We start from the raw sequence: 27,566 nt of genomic DNA on the forward strand, positions 1-27,566 counted from the left end.
ACAGTTTTAAATCAACCTTACCATAATACTCAATTTCACATTATGCTGTGTTTCAGTCTGATATGTTGTAGACCAGTATTAGCCTACTATAAACTTTCCTCAAGAAACTGAAGATCTTTTTAAAGCAAAGTAACAAAATATTACATCATTTTAGTAAAAAATACACAACGAAAATAACATATCTTGCAGAAAATGAATTTTAAATGTATTTATAAACGCTTGCAAAAAAATATAAATAATAAAAACATTTTAAAAGACGGAATTAATGCAGAGCGCATCTTTTGGCTTTCATAATATTCTTTAGCGTGCTTCATTTTAAAGTGTTAAAACAGATTGTTCGTATTACCACAAGTGATTATCGCCGCACGACAGTTTGCAGATAACATTTTTCTAATCTGTGTCAGCTTTTGCAAACCAGATGTCGCACCTGTTTGAATGACAATCTCCCCTTCATTTTCTTACATTTTCTTTTGAACACATCAACAAAAATTTATCAAATGATGGAGACGTACAGGTGTGCGGTGTAGTCAAGCGCACCTCGGCATGTTAAAGAGATGATCCAGGTGTCTGGATCACAGTGACGCTGACCCAGCAGTGTGTGTCAGTCAGATCATGGTGGACTTCTGCATCCTCCGCTGCAGAGCGCTCAGAACCAGCCCGCAAAATCAGAATAGCAAAGAATCAGCCATGAGTTTGTGGGCACGTTTGTGACGTTGCCTGATCTGCATAATTCCTTTAGTGAATCTGGCGTTAAACCAGCACGCACAAATAACCGGCAAATTCATTCCCCGCTCAACCCTGGTTTCAGTTTCACGTGAAGCGTGCCCACTGATAGATACGGTCACACTGTGCACATGGATATTTACATATCGAGATATAGCAAAATTTCTGTCGATTGACACTTTATATTGTTGCCACAATATATATTGTCATATCACCCAGTCCTAGTGTGACTGACATTTAGCTGATAATTGAATGCAAGATGACTTTAACTGAATCATGATGTAAAAGCCACACGGTTGCTGGCATGTGAGTGTAGACAGCTGTTCATGGCAACTTGACGACGGTTTACACTTGTGAAAAAAGCCATTAACATCTTTTTCCACAAACTGCACTTTTGTGTAACTCAAAAAGTGAAATTTTAGCAGTTCAAATCAGGATCGTTTCAGTTCATAAATGATGTTTCGCTAAAGTCAGGCTAGTCGGGACTTTTAAATGTACAGTTTAGTTATCCACACACACATTGCATCAGAATATCCATACTTCCCTACTAGACACCAGACTGGACATTTTACAATCCTATAATCCCTCGAGAGCTGAGGAAACGTCACTTATAAAATGCTTGATTTAAAATAACTGCTGTGAACCATGTGTAAGTTGGCTCTTTTCAACTTTAAGTGACCTATATACCAAGGAAGTAGTGCCTTGCGCTTAAATTGTGCTTTTTTAACAAAACCAGAGTAGATCATTTTCACTGTTGTTGTTATTATGTCATATATTCGGGTCAAAATTCAGTGTCCACATGAAGTATGTCCAGAATCTATTCATCTATGCATACCTAAAGAATGTACTGTTTTACCGGCCAAGAAGTGTGTCCTTCATCTAATAAAGTACGCAGGGAAGTACTTCCTCTTATATATAATTTATATATAATATAATTATATAATTTTCTCTTTTTATTTGCAACTTGACAAACATAGTCAATGTAAAACAATTTATAAATAAACTCAATGTGATTTTAAACCAACCTTACCATAATGCAAAATTTCATATTATACCACATTTTACTATGATGTTGTTGACTAATTTTATTAGGGGCCAAGCACCGAAGGTGCTGTGACACCTATTGTTTTCGTTATTATTATTATTAGGGGCCAAGCACCGAAGGTGCTGCGGCACCTATTGTTTTCGTTATTATTATTATTATTATTATTATTATTTGTATTATTTTTTATTTCTTTTATTATTATTATTAGGGGCCAAGCACTGAAGGTGCATAGCCCCTATTGTATCCGTTAGTATTATTATTATTATTATTATTATTATTATTATTATTATTATTCCTCCCCAATGGGAGTCTATGGCAGCCCATAGAACCATTTGTAATAAAATGATGAAATTTGGAACACTGATTGGGGTGGTCTCCATAGCAAATTTGGGACCTCTAGGACAAACTCAACAGTGCCACCACCAGTCCAAAAATTTTATTTTATTTTGCATGTATCTTTTGAACCGTTTGTTCTAGAAACCAAATTATTTTTTCTGATTACTCTCCTCTTAATGTTTCAAATGAACCCCCATACATTATAACTCCATTACAGTAGCTACACCATTACAGTAGCTTTATCTTGGATAATATTTAGAGTTTAAAAGCTTCACATCCTTCAGACTTTTTCCGATTTGTCAAAACAATAGCTCAAAATAATCTTCCGACCGAGCCGCACAGAAATTATAGTAAAGAATTTAGATTTTCACCTCTGTTTAACCCTCTGGGGTCTGAGGGTGTTTTGGGCCCTGGAGATGTTTTGACATGTCTTGACATTTTTGCTTTTTTCAGTTGCTTAAAAACATATTAATGGCTAAAGTCTGATAACACTGTATTCAGCACAAACTGGGCTACAATAATATGTGAGCAACATGTATGCACATGTTTGTTATTTTGAGAAAATAATATTTATGCGTGGTTTTTGAAAAAAACTAAATTGATAAGTCACTGAAATAAGGCTATATAACACATACTAAACATTTGTTCACAAGACTTTTGAGAACAAGAGTTTTTGCTACAAAATGATGTGAAAACCATCCTGATCACTCATTCATACAAAACAATATAGTCATTTAACTTTTGTAAGACACTTTTAGTGTTAGAAAGGCCATATGCGAGGAGGCGTGGATGATCATTAATATTGATGTGATTCACACCTGAGGAGACAAAGACCCCTCCCCTGAGAGAGAATGAATGTGAGGAGACTTAATGATTGAATGTATTGTTTGTAGCTTATTCAAAAAATCAAGTTTAAGTTAAAAGACGTAATCTGACTATACATTTTCTTTACATAAAGACTTTACTTAAAAACTTTAGACCTACACTACCGTTTAAAAGTTTTAGATCGATAAGATTTTTTAATGTTTTTAAAAGAAGTCTCTTCTGCTCACCCAGGCTGCATTTATTTGATCCAAAATACAGCAAAAACAGTGATATTGTGAAATATTTTTACAATTTAAAATAACTTTTCTATTTGAATATATTGTAAAATGCAGTTTACTCCTGTGATCAAAACTACATTTCCAGCATCATTACTGCAGTCTTCAGTGTCACATGATCCTTCAGAAATTATTCTAATATGCTGATTTTCTAATATGGGCATATTTACAGCACATTTTACACATTTACTCCCGAACAGATATTTGCAAGCACAAGCTTCGTTGATGATAATGAGGCAGCATAAACACTAGTTAAAATATAATCTAAACTTTCGTATTATTTTTATATCATATTACATATCATATTTATATCATACAGCATACAATTTAAATACCAGCTTTAGCCGAAACAACATTTTAATGTAACTAAAACTTGCTTATTAGGACATATTTCAAATTTCAGTACTTTGAATATTGGCTGGCAAGTCTGGAAATAGTCCAACTAGTTAAATATGTACATGTTTATATAAAATAGCATGTCAACCAATGTAAGACTTACTTATCTGAAATTGTATCCTCGGCTGGATCAAGTCGCTCTTCAATCATTCATCGTCGGAGTCCTGCTCTTCTTCTGAGGAAAATGTGAACTCTTCCTCACCTGTGTAGCGTGCCATCTTCCAAACGCGCAGGAAAGTGAATGAATCTGATGATGAACTTGATGCTTTTTAAGGCATTGTTGGGGGCATTTACCATTTGCATAGATCGCCTCAGCACATTACCGTATGAATAGCGCCCTCTGCGCGTGGGTGTGATCATATTAGCGATAATTAGCTGAGACAGGAGAAACTGTACGTCGCTTTGTTTCATACAGATTACATTGCAGGAGATTATTTGTTTTATTTAAAAGTAGACATTTTAAGCTTTCTTTAGACATATGTTTCATGTTTGTCTGATAAGTATTCGCGGAGTTTCAGTTAATTTTTGTGATGTGTTTCAGAAAGATGCTCGCGGAGACAGAGACGGCTGAAAATGCACCCTGTTTATTTTCTTTATTTTACAAAAGCACAAGGTTTTGTTGTTGTTGTGAGTGTACACAAATAAAAGTAGACCCTTTATAGTCTCTAATGATGTCTTACACTTATCTGTATGCCCAAAAATGACGGAGTATTTTAAGTTGTTTCCGTTGTTATGAGGAAAAAAATCCAGCGTCCGTCGACCCCTGAGGGTTAAAAGTTACGGCAGCGCAAAGTTAACGTCATGGTTACTGGTGTAACCTCCGTTCCCTGATGGAGGGAAGGAGACGTTGGTGTCGATGTAGTGACACTAGGGGTCACTCTTGGGAGCCCGAGACACCTCTGGTCTTTGATAAAAGGCCAATGAAAATTGGCGAGTGGTATTTGCATGCCACTCCCCCGAACATACGGGTATAAAAGGAGCTGGTATGCAACCACTCATTCAGGTTTTACGCTGAGGAGCCGATATAAGGTCCGGCCATTTCAGCGGGTAGTTCAGCGTTGTGGCAGGAGGGACCAACGTCTCGTTCCCTCCATCAGGGAACGGAGGTTACACCAGTAACCATGACGTTCCCTATCTGTCACTCACTCGACGTTGGTGTCGATGTAGTGACACTAGGGGTCCCTATACAAAACGCCACAAGGCTGAACTGTGTTACGTGAACTGGCGGTGTGTGGTGGGCAGACTTGCTGTGTGCCTCATAGCCAGCACACCAGGTCGACACGTAACCTCCCCCAACACAGTTATGAGTGTCGAACGGCCCTTTTTGGGGACAAGTCGACTACCCAGAGATAGAGACAGGCTTAACCCAGTCGTGGCCTCTTTCCCCTTCTCTTTTTCCACTCCCTAAAAAAGAAGGGGGATTATCCGACTGGGCCGCCAGGTCTAGTCGGGGGGTGTCCCTCCCAAGGGGAGGACACCGCGGAGACCACACATCGCCCCAAGAGAGGGGGGGATATTTAAGTGGAAGAATACATCACATGGTCTTTCCAACCATGTGGAGAGCCTTCAAGGTAGATCCTACCCAATGGGGGAGGAGTTACTACAACATGGAGACTGAGGGGCTCTGCCCAAGGAAGACGCAGTTTGCCAGTAGGGAAACGAACTAGCAGAAGATATAGATCGCATGGGGTTAGCCTTACAGGGAACCGCCACATGCGGAGCACCTACCCCAGAACCGGGCCCTTAGTTAGCGTGTGTACTGGGCCGGCAGCGAGTCTCTCCGAAAACTCGACTGCCACAGGGCTCGGAGGAAGTCAACCAGGGAACAACTTTTGTGAACACTACTGGGAATTAACAGCGCACGTCTTCAGCTCAAAAGGAGGTGGAAGGCGCTATGTGCAAGCGATACACCCGGCCGGCTATCCCGGGCTTATCCGCTTGTGTTGCGTGCCACTACCTGGGACGAAACCGGTTCCACCCGGAGGTTGTAGAACCTTGCAAAGGTGTTGGGTGTTGCCCAGCCCGCTGCTCTGCAATGTCTGTTAGAGAGGCACCTCTGGCCAGGGCCCAAGAAGCCGCTACACCACGGGTAGAATGGGCTCGTAGCCCTACCGGGGGCGGCATGTTTTGGGCGAGACATGCCATAGTTATGGCGTCAATGAGCCAGTGGGCGATCCTCTGCTTGGAGACAGCGCTTCCTTTCCGCTGTGCACCAAAGCAGACAAAGAGCTGCTCAGAGATTCTAAAGCTCTGCGTGCGATCCAAATAGATGCGTAAAACGCGCACCGGACACAGCAACGACAGGGCTAGGTCTGCCTCCTCCTGGGGCAGCGCTTGCAGGTTCACCACCTGGTCCCTAAAAGGAGTGGTGGGAACCTTGGGCACATAGCCCGGTCGGGGGTCTCAGGATCACGTGAGAATAGCCCGGACCGAACTCCAGGCACGTTTCGCTGACAGAGAACGCTTGCAGGTCACCTACCCTCTTGATGGAAGTGAGCGCAGTCAGGAGGGCAGTCTTCAAGGAGAGTGCCTTAAGCCCGGCTGACTGCAAAACTCAAAGGGGGCTCTCTGTAGACCCTGAAAAACTACAGAGGTCCGATGAGGGAACAAGGCGTGGCCTGGAGGGATTCAGCCTCCTGGCGCCTCTTAGGAACCTGATGATCAGATCATGCTTCCCTAAGGACTTACCGTCGACTGCGTCATGGTGTGCTGCTATGGCAGCAATGTACACCTTCAAGGTGGAAGGGGACAGCCTCCCTTCCAACCTCTCTTGCAGGAAGGAAAGCACTGATCTGACTGCGCACCTCTGGGGGTCTTCCTGATGGGAAGAACACCACTTAGCGAACAGACACCACTTAAAGGCATACAGGCGCCTCGTAGAGGGAGCCCTAGCCTGAGTGAATGTGTCTACCACCGCAGGTGGGCGGCAGGTTCCAATCTTTGACAGATTTCAACCATAGTTGGCCTTTCTCAGGGGAATTTGCCCGGGGGGAGCTGTCACGAGGAGCGTGAGGTCCGAGCACCACGTCTGGGCGGGCCAGTAGGGTGCTTACCAGGACGACCTTCTCCTCGTCCTCCCTGACCTTGCACAGGGTCTGTGCGAGCAGGCTCACTGGGGAAAACGCATATTTGCGAATGCCAGGGGACCAGCTGTGTGCCAGCGCGTCTATGCCGAGGAAGGCCTCGGTGAGGGCGTACCAGAGTGGGCAGTGGGAGGATTCTTGGGAGGCGAACAGGTGCACCTGTGCCTGACTGAATCGACTCCAAATCAGCTGGACCACCTGAAGGTGGAGTCTCCACTCTCCCTTGAGGGTAACCTGTTGTTACGGCGCGTCCGCCGAAGTGTTGAGGTTGCCCGGGATGTGAGTGGCTTGCAGCGACTTGGTGCTGCTAACTCTGTTGGAGGAGACGGCGGGCGAGTTATGACATACAGCAGGAGCGCAGACCGCCTTGGCGGTTGACATATGCTACCGCTGCTGTGCTGTCTGTCCGAACTAGCACGTGCTTGCCCTGGATCAACGGCCGGAACCTCCGCAGGGCAAGCAGAATTGCCAGTAACTCGAGGCAGTTGATGTGCCAACGCAGCTGCGGACCCGTCTAGAGGCCGGCGGCTGCGTGCCCGTTGCCAACAGCGCCCCAGCCCATTTTGGAGGCGTCTGTCGTGACCACGACGCGCCTGGAGACCAGTTCTAGCGGAACACCTGCTCGTGGAAACGAGAGGTCGGTCCAAGGGCTGAAAAGACGGTGACAGACCGACGTAATGGCCACGCGGCGTGTCCCGTGGCGCCATGCCCGTCTCGGGACTCGAGTCTGGAGCCAGTGCTGAAGCGGCCTCATATGCATCAACCCGAGCGGGGTGGCCACCGCCGAGGACGCCATATGCCCCAGGAGCCTCTGAAAATGTTTCAGTGGAACCGCTATTTTCTGTTTGAACGCCTTCAAACAGGCCAGCACCGACTGGGCGCGCTCGTTCGTAAGGTGCGCCGTCAAGGAGACTGAGTCCAACTCCAAACCGAGAAAAGAGATGCTCTGAACCGGGAGGAGCTTGCTCTTTTCCCAGCTGACCCGAAGCCCTAGTCGGCTGAGGTGTGAGAGCACCAGGTCCCTGTGTGCGCATAACCCATCTCGAGAGTGAGCTAGGATTAGCCAGTCGTCGAGATAGTTGAGCATACGAATGCCCACCTCCCTTAATGGGGCAAGGGCAGCCTCTGCGATCTTCGTAAAGATGCAAGGAGACAGGGACAGGCCGAAAGGGAGGACTTGTACCGATACGCCTGACCCTCGAACGCAAACCACAGGAAGGGTCTGTGTCGAGGAAGGATCGAGACGTGAAAGTACTCATCCTTCGGGTCTACCGCCGTGAACCAATCTTGATGCCGGACGCTTGCTAGAATGCGTCTTTGCGTCAGCATCTTGAACGGGAGTCTGTGCAAAGCCCGGTTCAGTACTCGCAGGTCCAAGATTGGCCGCAACCCACCGCCTTTTTTCGGTACAATGAAGTAGGGGCTGTAAAACCCCTTCTTCATCTCGGCTGGAGGGACAGGTTCTATCGCGTCCTTCCGTAGGAGGGTAGCGATCTCCGCGCAAGGTAGCAGCGTTTCCATCTTTCACCAAGGTGAAGTGGACACCGCTGGACCTGGGCGGATGCCCAGAGAAGTGAATCGTGCAGCCGAGTCGGACGGTCTGGACCAGCCCTCGCGACGGACTGGAAAGCGCAAGCCATGCGTCCGAGTTCCGCGCAAGGGGGACCAAAGGGACAACGTCATCGGATGTACCGGCGGGTGGGGCCTCGCGGCGGGGCGGAGCTTGAGGTGCCACACCACATCGTGGCCGTGCTGAGTCCGAGGACATCGAAGCACTTACCTGGCTCCTTGTGACCACCCCCGGAACAGCCTGGGACGGGGGAGGAAGAGGCCTGTCCTCATGACCCGTGGAGACTGTCACATCGGGGGCGGATTTGTGCCACAGCTGGGCGCTCAGGGCGGGAGACCGCCGCTGGAGCGCCAACCTGCCAAATGGAGTGGTGGACGGTGGTCGTGATGCCAGCCGTACACACCGAATATGTGACCCAGGGAACAAGGAAACCACTCTTGCGGAGCTCTTGAGTACTGCAGCCACTTGGGCATGCAGCGCAATTAAATGCAAAAGGTAACAAAAAGAAGATCTGCTTACCAGCTCCAGATCAGCGGGTTTCGTTGTCCCTGGGTCGCCCGTCTCAGGGGCGCTTCGAAGACCTCCGTGGGTTCTTCGGTGCCGGCTGTGAGACGGGTGGCGTCGGCTTCCTGCGGTGGGCTCCACGCCTGGGCCGGGCCGGAGGGGCGGGCTGCGGCGGAGCTGGTGCAGTCACCGCAGGGGGACGCCCTCGGCGATGAGTAGATGGGGGGATCTTGAGCCACGCCGGGGCAGGACAAGCCGGCTAGCATCCATCTACTGCTCTACCATCGAGAACTGCTGGGCAAAGTCCTCGGTGTCGCCGAATAGGCCCGCCTGGAAAATGGGGGCAGCAAGGAATCGTGTCCTGTCGGCCTCACCCATCTCGACCAGGTTGAGCCAAAGGTGGCGCTCCTGGACCACTAGTGTGGCCATCGTCCGCCCGGGAGACCGCGCCGTGACCTCCGTCGCTCGGAGAGCGAGGTCGGTCGCCGAGCGCAGTTCCTGCATCAATCCCAGGGCGGAACTACCCTCGTGCAGTTCCTTTAGCGCCTTGGCGGACTTGCAGGAGAGCCATGGCGTGCAGGGTGGAGGCGGCTTGTCCAGCAGCGCCGTAGGCTTTGACCGTCAGAGACGACGTAAACCTACAGGCCTTGGACGGGGGCTTTGGGCACCCTCGCCAGGTGGCGGCGCTCTGCGGGCATAGGTGCACCGCGAGCGCCTTTATCCACCGGGGGATTGCCGAATAACCCTTGGCCGCCCCACCATCGAGGGTAGTGAGAGCGGGGAAGCTGAAAAGATCGGGACCGGGCAGTAAAAGGTGCCTCCCGCGACCTTGTCAGCTCTTCATGCACTTCCGGGAAGAAAGGAACGGGGCGGGGCGTGGCTTTGAGCGGCGCCGCGAGCCCAGGAACCAATCACAGAGCCGCGAGGGTTCAGGGAAGAGCGGTGAAATCCACTCTAACCGACGCTCGCGGCTGTCCGGGAAAGCAATGTCGTCATCTCCGCGTCAGCCTGTGACTGGGCGATCGACCCCGAAGGGAGGAGCCCAGCCGAGGCTTCCGACTGGACGAGCCCGCTCTCCGATGCTGCGCTCGAGAGCTCATCACTTTCGCGGGCTCCGAATAAGAGGTCGAACTCGCCGTGAGACGAGCCGGCAGACTCACCCGGAAGCCCGATCGGGGCAGACGAGCGTGCTGGGGAATGGGAGGTCCGTGGGGGGATACCCGGCGGAGGCGGTCCCATTGGGGTCCCCAAATCGCCCCCAGTGCTAGCCGCGCTGGCCTCAAACCCATGGGTAAAAGGACCGAGGCGGGAGCCTCTGGGGTGGCTCGCTTCCTTACGAAGGCGAGCCGCGACTGCAACGTTGCCATGGACACATTCTCGCAATGAGAATGTGACCATCCACGAACGCTGTCTCCGCGTGAGCAGTGCCCAGACACGAAAGACAGTGATCGTGACCGTTAGAAGGCGAGAGATAACGAGCACAACCAGGAATAACACACAATCGGAAAAGCATCTTTAAAAAGACGCGTCTTTAAAAAGACGTTCCGTGTGTGCGCTCTTTTAGAGAAATATATACTCTTTTAGAGGGGAAAAATGCTCTTTCAGAAAATATACTCTCTAGTTTTTCTGCCGAAGCGCCCAGGGGCATTCTCTGCAGTGCACCAGTGCAGAGGAGGGAGAAGCCGCTGAAATGCGCCGTCAGATCCAGCAGGTGAATGAACAGTAGTATTCAGCTCAATGAGCATGACCGTTCGGCTCCGAAGAGAAAATCTGAATGAGTGGTTGCATACCAGCTCCTTTTATACCCGTATGTTCGGGGGAGTGGCATGCAAATACCACTCGCCAATTTTCATTGGCCTTTTATCAAAGACCAGAGGTGTCTCAGGCTCCCAAGAGTGACCCCTAGTGTCACTACATCGACACCAACGTCGAGTGAGTGACAGATAGGGAACAATGTTGATGTAAAACTGGATGTGAGGCTGTATCTCGGCAACAGTTTAACCTATCAAAGCAAAACTTGGTATGCTTCCTCGGGACCGTGATATTGAGGATACATGCAAAGTTTGGAGACAGCACCACCTATGGGTAAAAAGATGTAAAAAATTGCTATTTTTGCCTGTAACTTTTGAACAGTATGCTCTAAAATCATGGGGTTGGTGTCTTTTGATTCCTTAGGTCATACATATTTCAATGTCAACATTTAAATGTTCTCATTTCAGTCATAATGTCCCTCTGCCACATTTAATTTTATTATAAAGTGATATATCTTTTAAACACATTGGCAAATTTAAAAGAACATTTTTATGCATCATAAACATGTCTTGAGGATATCTGAGCAGTTTTGAGACAGCGCCACCTATAGTTTAAAAATAATCCACACTTGTGTGCTGCAATGTCTCTTTGCCTTCAGTCTGACATGCCAACTAAGTGGCTCAATGTGTTTAAACACTGGCTTATAGTTTTAAAGATTGTGGGTTTGAATCCCCACCTCGACAAATCATGCTGTTAAAATTCCTGTTGCTATGGAGATCTTTGCATTGTGCTTTGAAAGGTTTGCTGGGCTTTTTCTCCAATCAAATTTTAATTTTAATTTTGTTGTAAAGTTAGATGAATATGAAGTTGATCATGGTGACTACGACGATTGGGTGTGATTGTTCTATGCTTGGTATATCCCTTTGGTGATTGTAAATGTTGTAGCTCTGTGCAGTGACCTGTTGAATGAAAAGTCGTAGGTTCAAATCCATCCTGAGGCGATGTGTAATGTTGTGTTTGCGCTTTATGTCATATGTGATCTTTGGGTTATTGTTAATGCTGTGCAATGCTTGCCATTTCAGTGCTTGGCCCCGTAATTGCTGCTTGCAGCTATATTTATTATTATTATTATTATTCCTCCCCAAGGGGAGTCTATGGAAGTCCATAGAACCGTACGTAGGAAAATTATTACATTTGGCACACTGATAGGGGTGGTCATGAATACCCCCATACCAAATTTGGGGTCTCTAGGACATACTCTATCGTGCCACCACCATATCAAAAATTATATTTTATTTTGTGCGTATCTTTTTAACCGTATGTCCTAGAGACACAATTTTGTCTACTTACTCTTTTCTTGATGATTCCAGCAGACCCCTTACATTAAAACACCGCCCATTACAGTAGCCGCCATCTTGGATTATGTTGTTTATAGATTTTTTTCCCTACTGTTTCTTCAAACTTTGTCCTAATTTCCTAAACAATGGCTCAAATAATTCTCCAGACTGAGCCGCACAGAATGAATCATGGAAAGTGTTTATTTTCGACTTTGTTGAAAAAACACATATTTAACTAGGTGCGCCACCTGTAGTTCAAAAGATAACCTACACTTGTGTGCTGACTTTAACCTCAGGAAGTGTCTATGCCACTCAGTCAGTGGCACATTTAGGCATGGGTGACATTGGCAGTTGCCCAGGGTGGCATCTTGCGCGGGGGGGACGTTACGAGGCACGAGGGGGCGTCCCTCCCCCCGACCCCGGTCAACAACTTTGGGGGCGTCTTGAAGTGGGTTTCGCCCAGGGCGCCATACAAGCTAGAACCACTACTGCACTCAGTAGGCATGTCAACTGAGTGACTCAGTGTGTTAAAGCACTGGTTTATAGTTCAAAAGGTTGTGTGTTTGAATTCCAACCTCTTTAAGTCTTTCTGTAGTTCTGGTGATTTTGTTTTTTATATATATTGCTTAATGAATGGTTGCTGGGCTGTTCCACAATAAAATTCTGAATTTGATCTCTGTTGAAAGGTTACATGAATACAAAGTCAATCATATTGACTGTTGTGCTTAGCTGTTAAAAAAAACCTCTTAGCATAGTATGTTCCTTTTGGTGGCTGTTAACCTAGTGGGTGAGTGGACCGGTGGTTAGAGCCATGAAATGTTTAACAAATGGTTCACGGTTTGCTCTCCACCTCAGCAAGTCATGCGTTAGGTAGAAATGTAGAAGTTTTGAAGATTTTTGTATCGCACTACTGAATGGAGGCTGAGCTTTCCCCCAATCAAATGTTGATTTTCATCTTTGTTGAAGAGTTACATGAATTTAAAGTTGATCATGGTAAAAGCTGTGCTCGGGTGTGATTCATCTAAGCTTGGTTTGTCCCTTTGTTGACTGGCAATGTTGTGGCTATGTGGTGCAGTGGATAGCTGACTGAACTGTGGAACAGAAAGTCATGGGTTCATATCTGTATGGGGTCAATGTGGTCTGTGCTTGCTCTGTGAGATCTTAGTGTTGTGCACTGGTGCTTGGCCCCATGTTTGCAGCTATGTTTATTATTATAAACTTTCCTAAAGAAACTCAACATCTTTTAAAGCAATGCAACAAAGGAAATAATATGTAAGTAAAAAATAAAAAAAATCCAACAAAAATAAACACTTCATTAGTCTCTTAATGATTAAGCCATCTCTAAAGAGAATATATTAATATCTGAAGGCAAACATGGCTGGTTTGTTTCCTAATATCTAAAATCATTCGAACAAAATTTTATTAAGGTGAAAGTTAAAAAAAAAAAAAAAACTCTGCATGACACGTAATTGTTGGCAAATAGCACAGTGTTTTAGCTGTTTTCCTCGTCAGTGTTGGTTAGAATGTTGGGCTCTCTAGCCATTTGAGATGTTTGTTTGACTTCCTCTATATCACTTTAAGGTAAAAAACTCAAATTAAAACTCTAAAAATTGGAATGAAAATTGTTCACCTAAATTGTGTGGTTTGTGCACGTTATCAAGAGAAACTGGGTTGAGTAGCACAAGTGATCCCGCTCTGCACTCTTCTGTCTCTGGAGCACAAACAGAAAGCCTGCTGGACTCTCTAGTGCAACTGTGTGCTCTGAAGAGACTCAACAATCATTTGAAACAAAGGTGCACGTGTCAAATTTCTACTGGTTTATTGTGTCTACCGGTATATCACCCACCCCTAATGGCAGTAATTAGGCACTGTCATAAATAGGTCAGTGTGACAGTGGGGGGCAGGTTTTCTAATGTCATATGGCAGAGGAAATACAACAAAGCGCAATGACCTTTTCACTAAAGTGTTTGACATTCTCTCTTCACACTGCCTCTCTATCTCTCTCTCTTTCATTTGTGATTTTCTCTCTAAATGTCTCTCTGTTGATTCTGTGAATATTCATTCACAACTATGCTTGTTTCGTATACTGACTTTTGTCATTACTGAATAACTTTTATCCATCAATCATAAAGATTAAAGGCTAATTTGGTGAATCTCCCGAAAACATGTCCAGATCACATTTCACCCCAAAATGAAATAGGAAAAAGAAAATATATATTTTGCATAACGGAAATTAAGCCTATTTATTAGAACTTTTTTTATTATTATTTTATTTTTTTGTTGTTGTTATTTTCAGTGGTGGCTCCTATTAGATTTTCATTACAACAGTACAGTATTTACAATAAGAGATGTCATAAAAATCAATGTAATATAATTATTTTTATTTTATTTATATCGTCGTAAATCAAAGGCAGTACAACAAATATTACCATTATGTATAAGTACTTGTTTTTAAATACTTTGTTTAATGTTGTTTTGTTTTGTTTTGCCTTATAATTATACAGTATGAAAATAATGTCACAGTGCAATAAATCTTAATGATTAATGGTTCTAAACACATACTTTCTTTTGATTTTAGGGTGAAATATGTCCTAGACATGTTCTCATACATTATGCTTGTGGCCCATTGCAATACCCAGAGGATTATTTTATTATTTGCTGAGAGGTTGCTCTTTCACAGCTCAGTAAACCTACTGGAGAGTCCTGTTGTTTCATTTATGTGCCAACTTTATCGCAGATATTTCTCCTAAAGATCCATAGGAGAATTAAGAATAGGCACAAATGAGTACAGTATGATTGTTGACATTCTTAGTATAGAGCTATAAAATTAAAGTGGACAGCATAACTCAGATAATTTAATTTGGAAGAATTTGATGAGAAACGTTTGAGTTCATATTAAAATCTTTGACTTTTAAAAGCGGACTTAGGTGTCCTGACAAATCTGAGCACAGTTTGATACTTTGTTGAGATATCTTTTAAAACACACATGTAAGATTAATGGGGTCTTTTTCTCTGAAGAAAAAAAAAAAAAACTTAAAATAAAGAGACTTCAGCAAAATTCTTCATTTGCTCACATTGCTGTCTAGGAGAAACAGTTTTGCTCTTAAAGACATGTCATTGAAATGTTTTCTTTATGGGTGCTTTCCTGCTACTGTATAATTTTGAGCAGTCTAATAATTACTACACTTATTTCCAGTTTATTAGTTTTATGTAATGGAGTGAATTTTGGATATGTGTCACAGAACTTAAGTAATGATTTTACTCTTTCTGCAGCCTATTGTGTGCACACGTCACACACACACACACACACACACACACACACACACACACACACACACACACACACACACACACACACACACACGAGAGAGAGAGAGAGAGAGAGAGAGAGAGAGAGAGAGAGAGAGAGAGAGAGTAAAAGACCATCGTTCTTCATTCCACCAGGTGTCTGAGAAGACAGTACTTCAAAACTCCCAAAGGGGCTTTACAGCACAAAATAAGATTACCCTCTCCTGATGTATTTAACTCTGGAATTTAAGGAGCAAGTTACGCATCACTGTATGTGTGTGTGTGTGTGTGTGTGAGAGAGAGAGAGAGAGAGAGAGAGAGAAAGAGAGAGAGAGAAGGAAAAGTCTTAAAGCCTAAAGACTTCTGCAGTGTAATGGTTTGAAGAACATATCAGAGGTATAATTTAAAGGTTAGACTTGGCATTTCTGAGCACTGAGACTTTGTTGAGATCTCCTTTGAAACTCTAAAGGAGACACATGTGAGATTATTTGTTTCTTTATATAGTTCACCCAATGACATTTCTGTCATTTTTTAGGCCTACTCACCTGCATGCTCTGTACTTAATCTCACTGGTGTCTAAGAGAAACAATCAAAGCATTATAGAGATCACATTTGTGCTTTGAATATGAATGAATATGATTAATGAGAATGATTGAATGCTAAACCCAGTCACACAACCCCTGTGCTGTAATGATTTTTTTGACTTTAAGACTCTTCTGGCAAGGCAGATGAAGAACAAAGATTTTCATCAATAGGGTAAAGTGATATTCTGGGATTTTCACTTCAAATTTGATTTCTCTCCTAATCGATTCTGCTGGATTTCATATCTTTCCTGCAGTTCTAATACACACACTCACACACACGCTCGCTGCAGGCCTCCTTTAATAGAGCTCAGCCTCATGAGGCATCTGAACACAATAGTCATTTCAAGTCAAGTCATTTTTATTTGTATAGCGCTTTTCACAACACACGTTGTTTCAAAGCAGCTTTACAGAAAATCATGCATTAACAGAAAATGAAACTGTAATATTTATAAAGTCTTGGAGTCGTCATTGTGTAGTTTGATTAAATATGATTGTAAACTGTGTATAAAAATAAATAATTAAATAATAATTGTATTTAAAACCCCAGTGAGCAAGCCAAAGGCGACTGTGGCAAGGAAAACAAATCTCCATAAGATGTTGGTTATTGGAGAAAAATACCCTTGGGAGAAACAAGGCTCACTGTGGTGGCCAGTTCCCCTCCTGCTAAACATCATGAATATAATGGCAATATTAGTTATTTATGTGCAGTGCAAGTCATTGTTTAAAATTAGTAAAATAAGTAAGTGTTAAGGGCCAATGTTTAAACAAAGATTTTGTATGAACTGTAAGATTAATGAGTAATGTCTTTGAAGTTCATCCTGGATTAACTGCAGAAGTTCACTGATAAAGGCATTTGTTGGCAATTAATTGATAGTTTGTGTATTCCATTTTAAGGGTGTAGTCCATCATTAGACCAAGGTGATGTAGGCAGAGATCAGTGAGGTCCATCACAGTTCAACCGGCAGGTCATTTTGATGAGGTCTATCCTAAGTCCAACGTTTAGGCAGTGGCATATGAAGTATCCCATGTCTTATGGTTGGAGCTGGCATCAGTTCATCCTCTGATGTCCATTGTAATAGACTGAAGTTATGTCTGGCTGGCACCGGCTGCATTTAGTCATCATCACTCAGAGACACGTAGCAGTGGAGTCTGACACCAAGCAGGAACGGAGCTGGATCTGGCCAGCTCTGGTAACCTCGGGATATGAATATTAACATAGATGCCATTAATTGTTTTGCAGATTTATAGATCATGATAAATGTTTATGGTTCCGGCAGACCTAACTAAAGCAGCCTAATTGTGAGTTGATGGATAAATTAGGTGTATGCCTGGCTAAATAGATGTGTCTTTAGTCTAGACTTAAACTGAGTGAGTGTATCTGCATCCCTGACAGTGTTAGGGAGACTATTCCATAGTTTAGGAGCCAAATAGGAAAAGGATCTACCTCCTTTTGTGGATTTTGATATTCTAGAGACTATTAACAGGCCAGAACTTTGTGATCGTAATGAATGTGATGAAATATAATGTGGTAGAAGTTCACTTAAGTACTGCTGAGCTAGACCATTCAAAGCTTTGTATGTAATTAACAAAATTTTAAAATTAATATAAAATTTAAAAGGTAGCCAATGTAACAATGATAAAATGGGGATAATATGATCATATTTCTTGGTTCTAGTTAGCACTCTGGCTGCTGCATTTTGAACCAATTGAAGTTTATTTATTGAACTTGCTGGGCATCCTCCCAAGAATGTATTGCAATAATCTAGTCTTAAGGTCATGAATGCATGAATTCTTTTTTTTTTGACATCAGCAACAGAGAGCATGTGTCGTAACTTAGCAATATTTCTGAGGTGGAATAATGCTATTCTACGAACATTGGAAATGTGATTTTAAAAGGACAGATTGGAATCAAATATAACACCTAAGTTCTTCACTTTAGAAGACGATGTATCAGTACATCCATCAAGAGGCAAATTATATTTTTGCGGCTTATATTTAGAGGTTTTTGGTCCAATAATTAGTATGTCTGTTTTGTCAGAATTGAGTAGAAGAAATGTATGGCCATCCAATCTTTGATTTCATTGATACACTCTGCTAATTTGGAGAATTGTGAAATTTTGTCAGGTTTCGAAGAAATATTGTTGGGTACCATCGGCAACAGTGGAAACTTATTCCACAAATCCTGATAAAATCTCCCAGGGGAAGCATATATAAGGAGAAAAGCAGAGGCCCTAAAACTGATCCCTGTGGAACTCCATACTTAAATTTTGTTTGATTTGACAATTCCTCGTTTACACAGACAAAGTGGTAGTGGTCTGCTAAATAGGACCTAAACCATGCTAATGCAAGTCCACATATGCCAACACAATTCTCAAGCATATTCAAGAGAATGTCATGATCTATGGTGTCGAAAACAGCACTAAGATCTAAAAGCACTAGAAGAGAAATGCAGCTGCGATCAGATGATACGAGCAAGTCATTTGTAACTCTGATAAGTGCAGTCCTTGTACTGTGATGGGGCCTAAATCCTGACTGAAATTGTTCATATATACTATTTCTCTGTAGAAATGAACACAGGAAGACATTACCTTTTCTAGTATTTTCAACTTAAATGAGAGATTTTAAATTGGTCTATAATTATCCAGTTGTTCATGATCAAGCTGTGGTTTCTTAATAAGCGGTTTGATAACTGCCATTTTAAAGTTTCTTGGGGCATGTCCTAAGGATAGCGAGGAGTTAATAATATTAAGAAGAGGTTCTGCGATTCTCTTTTAAGAGCTTAGCTGGTATTGGATCTAACATTCATGTTGTGTCTTTTGATGTTTCAGTAAGTTTTGTTAGCTCTTCATGACCTATGACAGCGAAGGATTGAAGTTGCTCATGAGGAAAATTATGAGACTTTGATGATTTCAATTTTATCAGTAAAGAAATTCATGAAGTCATTGCTATTGTGCTGAGATGGAATATCTGGTTCAGTTGAGGCTTTATTTCTAACCAATTTAGCCACAGCACTGAATAAATACCTAGAATTGTTGTGGTTATTTTCTATGAGTTTGCTAAAATGTTCTGAACTGGCAGCTTTTAGTGCCTGTCTATAGCTACAGACACTATCCTTCTATGCATCGCAAAATACCTCTAATTTTGTATTATTCCACTTGCGCTCCATTTTCCAAGCTGCTCTCTTAAGAGCATGAGTGTGATCATTGTACCATGGTGTGGTGCTTTTTTATTTAATTTTCTTTAATCTTAGGGGGGCGACATTATCAAGAGTGCTAGAGAAGACAATATTTATATTTTCTGTTATTACTTCAAGTTCTTCTAGTCTTTTTGGCTAACTGATATGAGATAAATCTGGAAGATTATTAGTGAAGCTATCTTTAGCAGTCAAAAGAATAGTTTTACCTGAACGATTGCATGGTGTAGATTAAGTAACATTAGTTGATCGCAGCATAATGATCTGAGATGTCATCGCTCTGTGGCAGAATTTCTATAGTATCAAAATCAACTGCATATGACAGAATTAAATCTAACGTATGATTATGCTGATGAGTTGGTCCTGTCACATTTTGTCTGACTCCAAGAGAGTTGAGAATATCGATAAATGCTAATTCCAATGTGTCATTTTCATTATCTATTTGAATGTTGAAGTCACCAATAATTAAAGCTCTATCCACAGTAACTACTAGATCTGATGTGCAAAATGTGCAAATTCACCAAGGAAATTAGAATACGGCCCGGGTGATCTATATACTGTAGCAAGGGCAAAAGACGCCAGAGTTTTTTTTATTTGTATCTGACGTTGTCACATTAAGCATTATTAGTTCAAAAGACTTAAACTTATATCCAGTCCTCTGAGTAACACCAAAAACTTTACTGTAAATTTTAGTAATCCCTCCTCCTAGATCCTTCAGACGAGGCTCATGTTTTATAACAAAATCCTGGGGGAATAGATTCATTTAAACTAATATATTCATCCGGTTTAAACCAGGTTTCAATCAAACAGAACGCATCCAAACTATGATCTGTAATAATTTAATTTACAATTAGTGCTTTGGCTGAAAGTGATGTTTAGTAGCCCTACCTTTATATGATGTTTATCTTCAATTTTATTTTTGTTATTTTCAAGTTTTACCTTAATCAATTTTTTCCTAAATTATTTATTGAGGGGTTTGTGTTTGGTAGTTCTGGGAACAGACACAGCCTCAATGTGATATCTAGGTGATTCAGTCTCTATGTGTTGTAGTTTATGTGACCTGCATGATGTCTCAAGGCAGCTAGCAGATGTTCGGATAAGCCAATTTGTCTGCTTCCTGACCTGGGCCCCAGTTAGTGAAATACTATCACTATTAAGACTATGAGCCAAATTAATATAGAAGGGAATGGCACCTTCCCTGGAGGGATGGAGTCCATCCTTCTTTAGCAGGTCAAGTCTACCCCAAACACTCTTCCAATAGTCTATAAATCCTATGCTATTCTCAAGACACCACTCAGACATCCAGCCATTCAGTGACACTAATCTCCTATAAACCTCATCACCACGACAAGCAGGGAGGGTGCCAGAGCATATTACAGTGTCACGGTTGTGTCACTCTGTCAGTCTGGGCTTTTGTCTGACAGAACTGTGGTATCATCGTCCCATGTCTGTCTTGTGTTTCGTTGTCTGTCTTTGTGTGAGCGCACGGTTTTGGTTGTATTCCCTGCAGTGCGCTCTTCGGTATGTCTTGTTTCATGTCTGGAGTATGGTGTCTGACTTCCTGTCTGGTTCGGTTTAGGTCTGTGTCGGGATCCGGACACTCATGCTCTATGTCTGTCTGTTATTGATGTGCGTGCATCGCGCTTATGTCATCTTGGCAGCATGCACTCGCATCAGTAGTTTATGTCTGTCTCTCGTGAACACGGGTGTGCCTCGTGTCGGGCTCACGTTGCGCTGCAAGCCCAGGTCGTGAGCTGTCATCACGTTGTGTTGAGGTTTGATCACTTTGGTCTGAGATTTAGGGTTTGTGTGTTGCCGAACTCTTGCACAGGTGTTCTGTCTTGTTTTTGTCGTCTGTTGCGTGCATCACGTGGCGTTTGCCTCGCGATGTACGCTCAGGTTTAGTTTAATGTGAGAATGCATGGCGTAGCTTTGTTTGCTGTTTCTACGCATTCTCCTGTCTTGTTTGTCGGTTGGCATGGGCATATATTTCCTTATTGTCTTGGTGATGTGCGTTCATGCCATTTAGGTGTTTTGTTGTCTTGTGAGAGCACGTGGCTTTGTTTTGTTTTTGTATCGCCACATGTCTCTCTTCTCTTATGTCATACCCCGCCTCCTTGTTTGCCCATTATTAGTTTATTAGACACACCTGCCCTGTCTTGTTAACCTGTTTGATTTCTCTCCCTATTTTAGTCTCCTCGTGTTTGCTGTCCAGTGCCAGTTTGTCTTGTTTCCAGTCTTGTGTGTTCCACAAGGACACTGTGCAGGGTACGGCACGATGACAAATCTGTGTGGGGGTATGCCCTTGAGATTTTATCATTGTCCTCAGGTCTGGGATATGATCAGACCTGCCTAACTGATCTCTTTTAGGCAGGTCTGAACGAACCTTTTAGATCTTGGGTCATACAGTCCAGCAGTCCAGCAGCCGCTGTCCAGTTCACTGCCCCCGTCCAGTGGCCGCCATCCAGTTCACTGTCCCCTGTCCAGCAGCCACCGTACAGTTCACTGCTGCTTGTCCAGCGGCTGCCATCCAGTTAACTGCCCCCCATCCAGCGCCAGGATTGGGGGCAACATGATTCTCAGTGGGTGCATCACTGAGTAGCGAGAATCGATTGGAAACCCTAACAGGAACAGGAGAGTGATGTCGCTTTGCTGAGCGAGTATGCCGTCGAGACGTCACCAAAATGCCCTGCCGTGGGGGCTCTATAGCCGGAACCAAAGTGTGTGTGTTGCTCGCTGTTCTACCTGCATCCGAAATGCATGCAGTTGAATCGCGATAAGAGAATAATGTGGGGGAAAACCTGATGCGTGCTGAAAAATGGCAGATATTAAAGATTAAAAACTGAAAACAGAATGCTAAGCAGGCTACCAAGCTACAAACAAACACAGACTTGTGCAGCGTGCCGGCAGCAACCAATGAAAAGCAATACAATCACACAAACCCAACAGCAGGATGACAGCTCATTTCTACATCCAAATAAGCATCCAGATCCTTCAGTTTAAATCGGACCTGTGTCAGACAACAATTCTATCATGTCTCAGATTTTTCTGTTCTAAACCTAAATGGCAAAGCACTTCTTCAGCTGGCAGAAGACACATCAAATTTGAAGAAAATAACCAGAACTAGATTTTTACTTTTCTGAAGAATAAGTGATTGGTACTTGCTTGTGCAAAACTTGCTGTTATGATGTTGAGAGTGTTGCCATGGGTTGCTAGGGCGTTTAGTTGGTTGCTAGGGTGTTCTGGGTGGTTGCTCACTAAATTATTTCAAAATAGCCCAGCCCCATTGATATTATATTCCCTAAATATGGCTTTGGTCCATTCTTCTATGCAAGTCTATGGAATCTTTGCACGTTTTTCATCCACCAGGTGAAAAACTTAAGTCTGATAGCTTTGAAAAGTAATAGTACACCTCTACTCAACCAGCCACACAATTTGAGGTATCAAATTACTACACGGGGTTCGCTACACCTAGGAGGTTTTGTAGAGGTACTACAGGGGGGTCTGCCAATTATTTTTTAGCTATTTGTTTGTGAGAAAATGAAAATATGTGTTAAACAAAAAGCCCAGTATAAAGCTTAATGGCTTTGCAATGTACAGTAAGCATTATTATAAAGTTTAATATGGTACTATATGCATTATATAATTGCTTGAGCTTAAAATGCAACAGCACTCAATGATCTTTATTTAATAATATGTAACAGTGCAGGGGTTCCCTGCTCTGTCTCCTTATCCACCATGGGTTCCTTGACCTCAAAAGGTTAAAGACCCCTGCCCTAACTCTAAAACTGAGCTATAGTAATAATGATGTCTGCCCTAGCAAACACCACTAATTATGTTGTTCGTCAGGCAGCTGGTCATTTATGAATAGATGTGTAAAATGTGCACATTTGCAACAGAACACAAGCTCACACCTGGTTATGGGTGTGAAATGGATTCTGAGAAGCTGCCTGTGAATTGGTGTATGTGGTGTGTGTGTGTGTGTGTGCGTGTGTATAGAGAGCACATCTGTCCCTGGAGTCTCTGCAGTGCCGGGTGTGATATCCCCCTTAATTGCATTTGATTTTCTCCACTGTGTGGTAAAGAAATGATTCAGAAGAGCAATTTTCCTCTTGTGTCTGCATTGCTGTACTGTTTCATCCATGTGTTATTTTCCCTGACAAATCCAACAGAATTAAAACTAATCCAACAGGATGTGGCCAGACAAGTCCATGCACTGTATATTGTTTGATCCATGCTTAGATACACTATCTATCAATCGGTCCGTCCATCCGTCCGTCCATCCATCCGAAAATGATATAAAAGAAATAAAGAAACATAAATGAAGAACAACATAGATGCATGTTTGCTTTCTTGAAGCTTTACACAGAAACACAGGTGCTTTAAAGACCTCAGATCATTAGATCCTTTTATGTTAACATTGCCTATGCTCTAACTGCTCTAATGGCTGATATTAGCTGGTGCTGGATGGGTTTTCTGTGATTTTAGTGGGCAGCGGGCATGTTGTGACCCCTGCGTGCCCTCACTGGCAGAGCTGAGATGCTGTTTACCTAGAGATTCTGTTATGCCGCCCTCACTGACGGCTGATTTCTGTGTGGTATGTTTTTGCTCAGCTCACATGCTAAGGCTGGTTTCGCTCAGGTTGTGGATTTTCTTTCAAGTAATAATGGGGGCAAACAGCAGGTCTTCAGAGTCTGTCTACATCTGATGGTGTAGGAGGTCTATTATATCTGAGTTTCCCAGGGAACAGGGATGTACTACTCATTTAAGAATGTTCTAGTTCTACTTAAAGGTGGTGTGTGTAATTTCTGCACCACCGGTGTCGCCAAACGGAAATCAAAAATAATAATTGTCTTAACAGGTTTCTTGAACACTCCTACCGTACTGCCCCTGACTTTTATTGTTTAGACAAACATGTAGTCCTGCCCCAGACTCAGAGGCCAGAGGTTGACATGTTGGGCCATTAAGATGCTGCCTTCAAGTTGAGGACAGTGAGGACATATTGAACGGTACCAAAAGTCCATTTCTATTCTTTGCCACAGCAGTCTTAATGGTTATAAGCATGAACTTTAGCTTTAAAAAGGTAACATTTAACATTTTGATTTAAAATAAAGTGGCAGAGATGGATGTCTTTATGTATTAAATGAATACTTATGAGACAGTGATGCCCTACACCCTTCAGAAAACTCGCTTCAAGCTCTCCAAAATGAGGAGGGCATAATGATGCTAAATTTGTAATGAATTTTCCCTACATTGTGTTTTAGCATGGCTGAAATTCTGTATTGACCCATTATTATGCATTCCCAGACAATTTTTTAATTAAATATAGTTTATATATATATATATATATATAGTTTTTTTTTTTTTTTTTTACCATATTTGACATCTTTTACACACATCTTCTTGAATATAATTGACTACAATGGTTCTGTGGCTGAAATAATGGAACATTTTTAAGACACTTAAGTGCAAAAACATAGATTTTGTTTCTATGTACATTGTATTTTAAGTTGTAATTTGTATGCATGCATGTATATACACTCACCGAGCACTTTATTAGGAAAAACCTGTACACCTAATTATTTATGCGATTATCTAATCAGCCAATCATGTGGCAGCAGTGCAGTGCATAAAATCAAGGAGATACGGGTCAGGAGCTTCAGTTAAGGTTCACATCAACCATCAGAATGGGGAAAAAATGTGATCTTAGTGAATTCATCTGTGGCATGATTGTTGGTGCCAGGCGGGCTGGTTTGAGTATTTCTGTAACTGCTGATCTCCTGGGATTTTCATGCACATCAGTCTGTAGAGTATACTCAGAATGGTGCCAAAAACAAAAAACATCCAGTGAGCGGCAGTTCTGCGGACGGAAACGCCTTGTTGATGAGAGAAGTCAATGGAGAATGGCCAGACTGGTTTGAGCTGACAGAAGAGCTACAGTATGGTAACTCAGATAATCACTCTGTACAATTGCAGTGTGCAGAATAGCATCTCAGAATGCACAACACATCGAACCTTGAGGCGGATGGGCTACAACAGCAGAAAACCATGTCGGGCACTTTATTAGGACTACACACAAATGTGATGTTTTCATGTATCCTCATAAATATATAATAGTTGTAGATTTAGTTTTAGATCCATGTTCAGTTCAGATTCTTTAGCATCCTCTCTGATCATAAATACTTGTGTGTGAGAGGCTGAGCCTGTAAGAATGAGAAGATCATAATTTCAGCCTGTGTTAATGTATGGTCGGCTGAGTTCTCTCTACAATGATAATTACACTTCATTTTATGCTCCAATGTATTACAAATGATTTCAACCCCATATGAACCCCCGCAAAAAAACACAAAAACATCAGTCCTCCCTTAGTTCTAACAGAGCCCAAACCTCAGGCGATTCTCAACCTAATTTAGGGCGGTCTGACTTGGGTTCTGTACCACACACCTATAGCCTACTGTACATAAGGTTTAATCTTTTCTTTTCTTTTTTTTTTTTTTTTTTCTAGATGTTTATTCTTGTTATCTTCAGGTATATGTAATAGGTTGTAACTGCTCAGAGGTCCTGTAAACCAAAACAAATGGCTTGTGTGTATGTGTGTGTGTGGGAAGGTTTAAGTAGTTTACGAGGGCTTTGTTTTAGGTTACAAACTGGTAATTACAAGGGTATTATGCTATAAATGTGGTTTGTGAGGACATTTCAAGTGTACCCATAATTCAAATTGCTTAAAAAACATACTAAACGATGTTTTATTGAAAATGTAAAAATGCAGAACGTTTTTTGTGAGGGTTAGGTTTAGGTGTAGGGTTAGGTATGTACAGTGTAATAAATCATTATGTTATGGAGAGTCCTCATAATGATAGCAGCACCAACATGAGTGTGTTTGTGTGTGTGTGTGTGTGTGTGTGTGTGTGTATATATATATATATATATATATATATAACATTATGGTTATTTGTCATATCATGAAATAATAATAATAATAATAATTATTATTATTATTATTATTACTATTGTACTACTACTACTAATACTACTACTAATGCTATTATTACTGTGATAAATAGTTAAGTTACATTTAGTTTTCATTTTATTTAGTGATTTTACTCACTTGCTAGCTATGGGTATATTCACAATATAGCACAATATAGAGCTAATATTGTTCTTTATTTATTATAAATATAATTTATTCCTGAGGTGAAATTTCAGAACTGTTTGGGTTTGTGTCTCTCTCAGGTACGGTTCTGGTGGAAAACATGCAGATCAATGGTCGTGCTCAGGATCCGTACAGAACCATCTCTTTGACACTGCTGGACAACTATGATTATTGGGTTATCCTAAACCCTGCACTGCAGAGACTGTATCTTAACAGCACTGGACGAGTGCTCGACCGAGACGTGAGGACACACATACAATCTGTCGAACGTAACATATTGCTGCTGCTGTCCTTTGGCTGACACACACAGAAAAGCTAGAGTATTCTGTATATATTTATATGGCGGTCTGCCTGTTTCCTGTAAGACAAACAAAAGCTCTGCAGTAAATTCTGTCCCATTTAGCGAGAACACCAACACGTGTCACGGTAATGAGATCATCACCGCCATACAAGTTTAAGACTGCAGTTTATGTAGTGACAGTAGATGCACATAACATGGAGTTTATGGGAATGTCAGTGATTTCATGCATCTTTATTTAGATGATTTATAAGGTGTAAAAGAAAAAACAAACTCTGGAAGTAATCATCTCAACACTACCCACAATGCTAGAGGTTTTACCCCTTACAGTCAGAGGAGGTCAAACAGGCCTTTAGTGACACAATTTGATCATGATTAGAGGAGGAATCCTCCTCCTCCTCTTCCTCTTCAGGAGGCAGTGTGGGATTCAGCCACTTCATTCAAGAGCGTGACTGTTTGTTTTGTGCGGAGCACTTGAGTCCAAACATCTTTATTTATACACAAGGCAGAGAGAGACACAGAGAGAAAGAGAGAGAGATAGCAGCCTTAACACTAATCCAGTTTGTCTTGTTTCATTGTCACGTATCATGGGGCTTTCACTAGGGATGCTACAATCAGGATTTTTACAGCCGATACCGATCACCAATCTCCTTGTCACCTGATCGGCCGATCCCGGTACCAATTGTTTCACCTTTTATCAGGATCTCTGTCATAACTGGCTATATGCATGCTTTCTGCACACCGTCTCTTTTAACTGAATTTTCCTCTTCCCAGTAATATCACTTTGCCTTGTTTTCGCTAACAAAAACAGTTTAAAAGGCTTCAAAGGCTTATTAAAAAAAGCTTTTTAAAAAAAAAAAAAAAAAAAAAAAAACATTAAATCAAGTAAAGGCTAACAAAATATTCTCCAGCATTTTAAGATTTAAATTAAGATAAAAAAAAAAAAAAAGAAAAGATTTAAAAATGAAGCTTAGTGTCAAACTGAGGACAAACTGATAACCCATAGGTGCAATTAAACTTAATGTGACATATTTGGTAATTGATTCGTTGTCATTATTTCATATAATTAATATTCCTTATTTTAGTAAGATTTTATTTTTGCATTATATTTAATACATTATTTTGTGGTGTCTTAATATTGTATAAAGAAATATTATATTTATATATGCCTTTTTGTGATGTCATGACAGTGCTGCTCAAGCCT

At 42.2% G+C, this 27,566-nt stretch overlaps 1 protein-coding gene across 1 annotated transcript in view; it reads left to right on the plus strand.

The window, feature by feature from the left end:
- The window catches only part of pcdh15a (protocadherin-related 15a), a 283,761-nt gene that overhangs the window by 92,520 nt on the left and 163,675 nt on the right, over nt 1-27,566 (plus strand). The window contains exon 5 of the mRNA XM_051648198.1: nt 26,145-26,305. Coding sequence (XP_051504158.1) covers nt 26,145-26,305 — 161 coding nt within the window. The remainder of the gene's footprint in view (nt 1-26,144; nt 26,306-27,566) is intronic.

The sequence above is a fragment of the Myxocyprinus asiaticus genome, chromosome 21 (genome assembly GCF_019703515.2).
Source record: "Myxocyprinus asiaticus isolate MX2 ecotype Aquarium Trade chromosome 21, UBuf_Myxa_2, whole genome shotgun sequence".
NCBI classification, from domain to species: Eukaryota; Metazoa; Chordata; class Actinopteri; order Cypriniformes; family Catostomidae; genus Myxocyprinus; species Myxocyprinus asiaticus.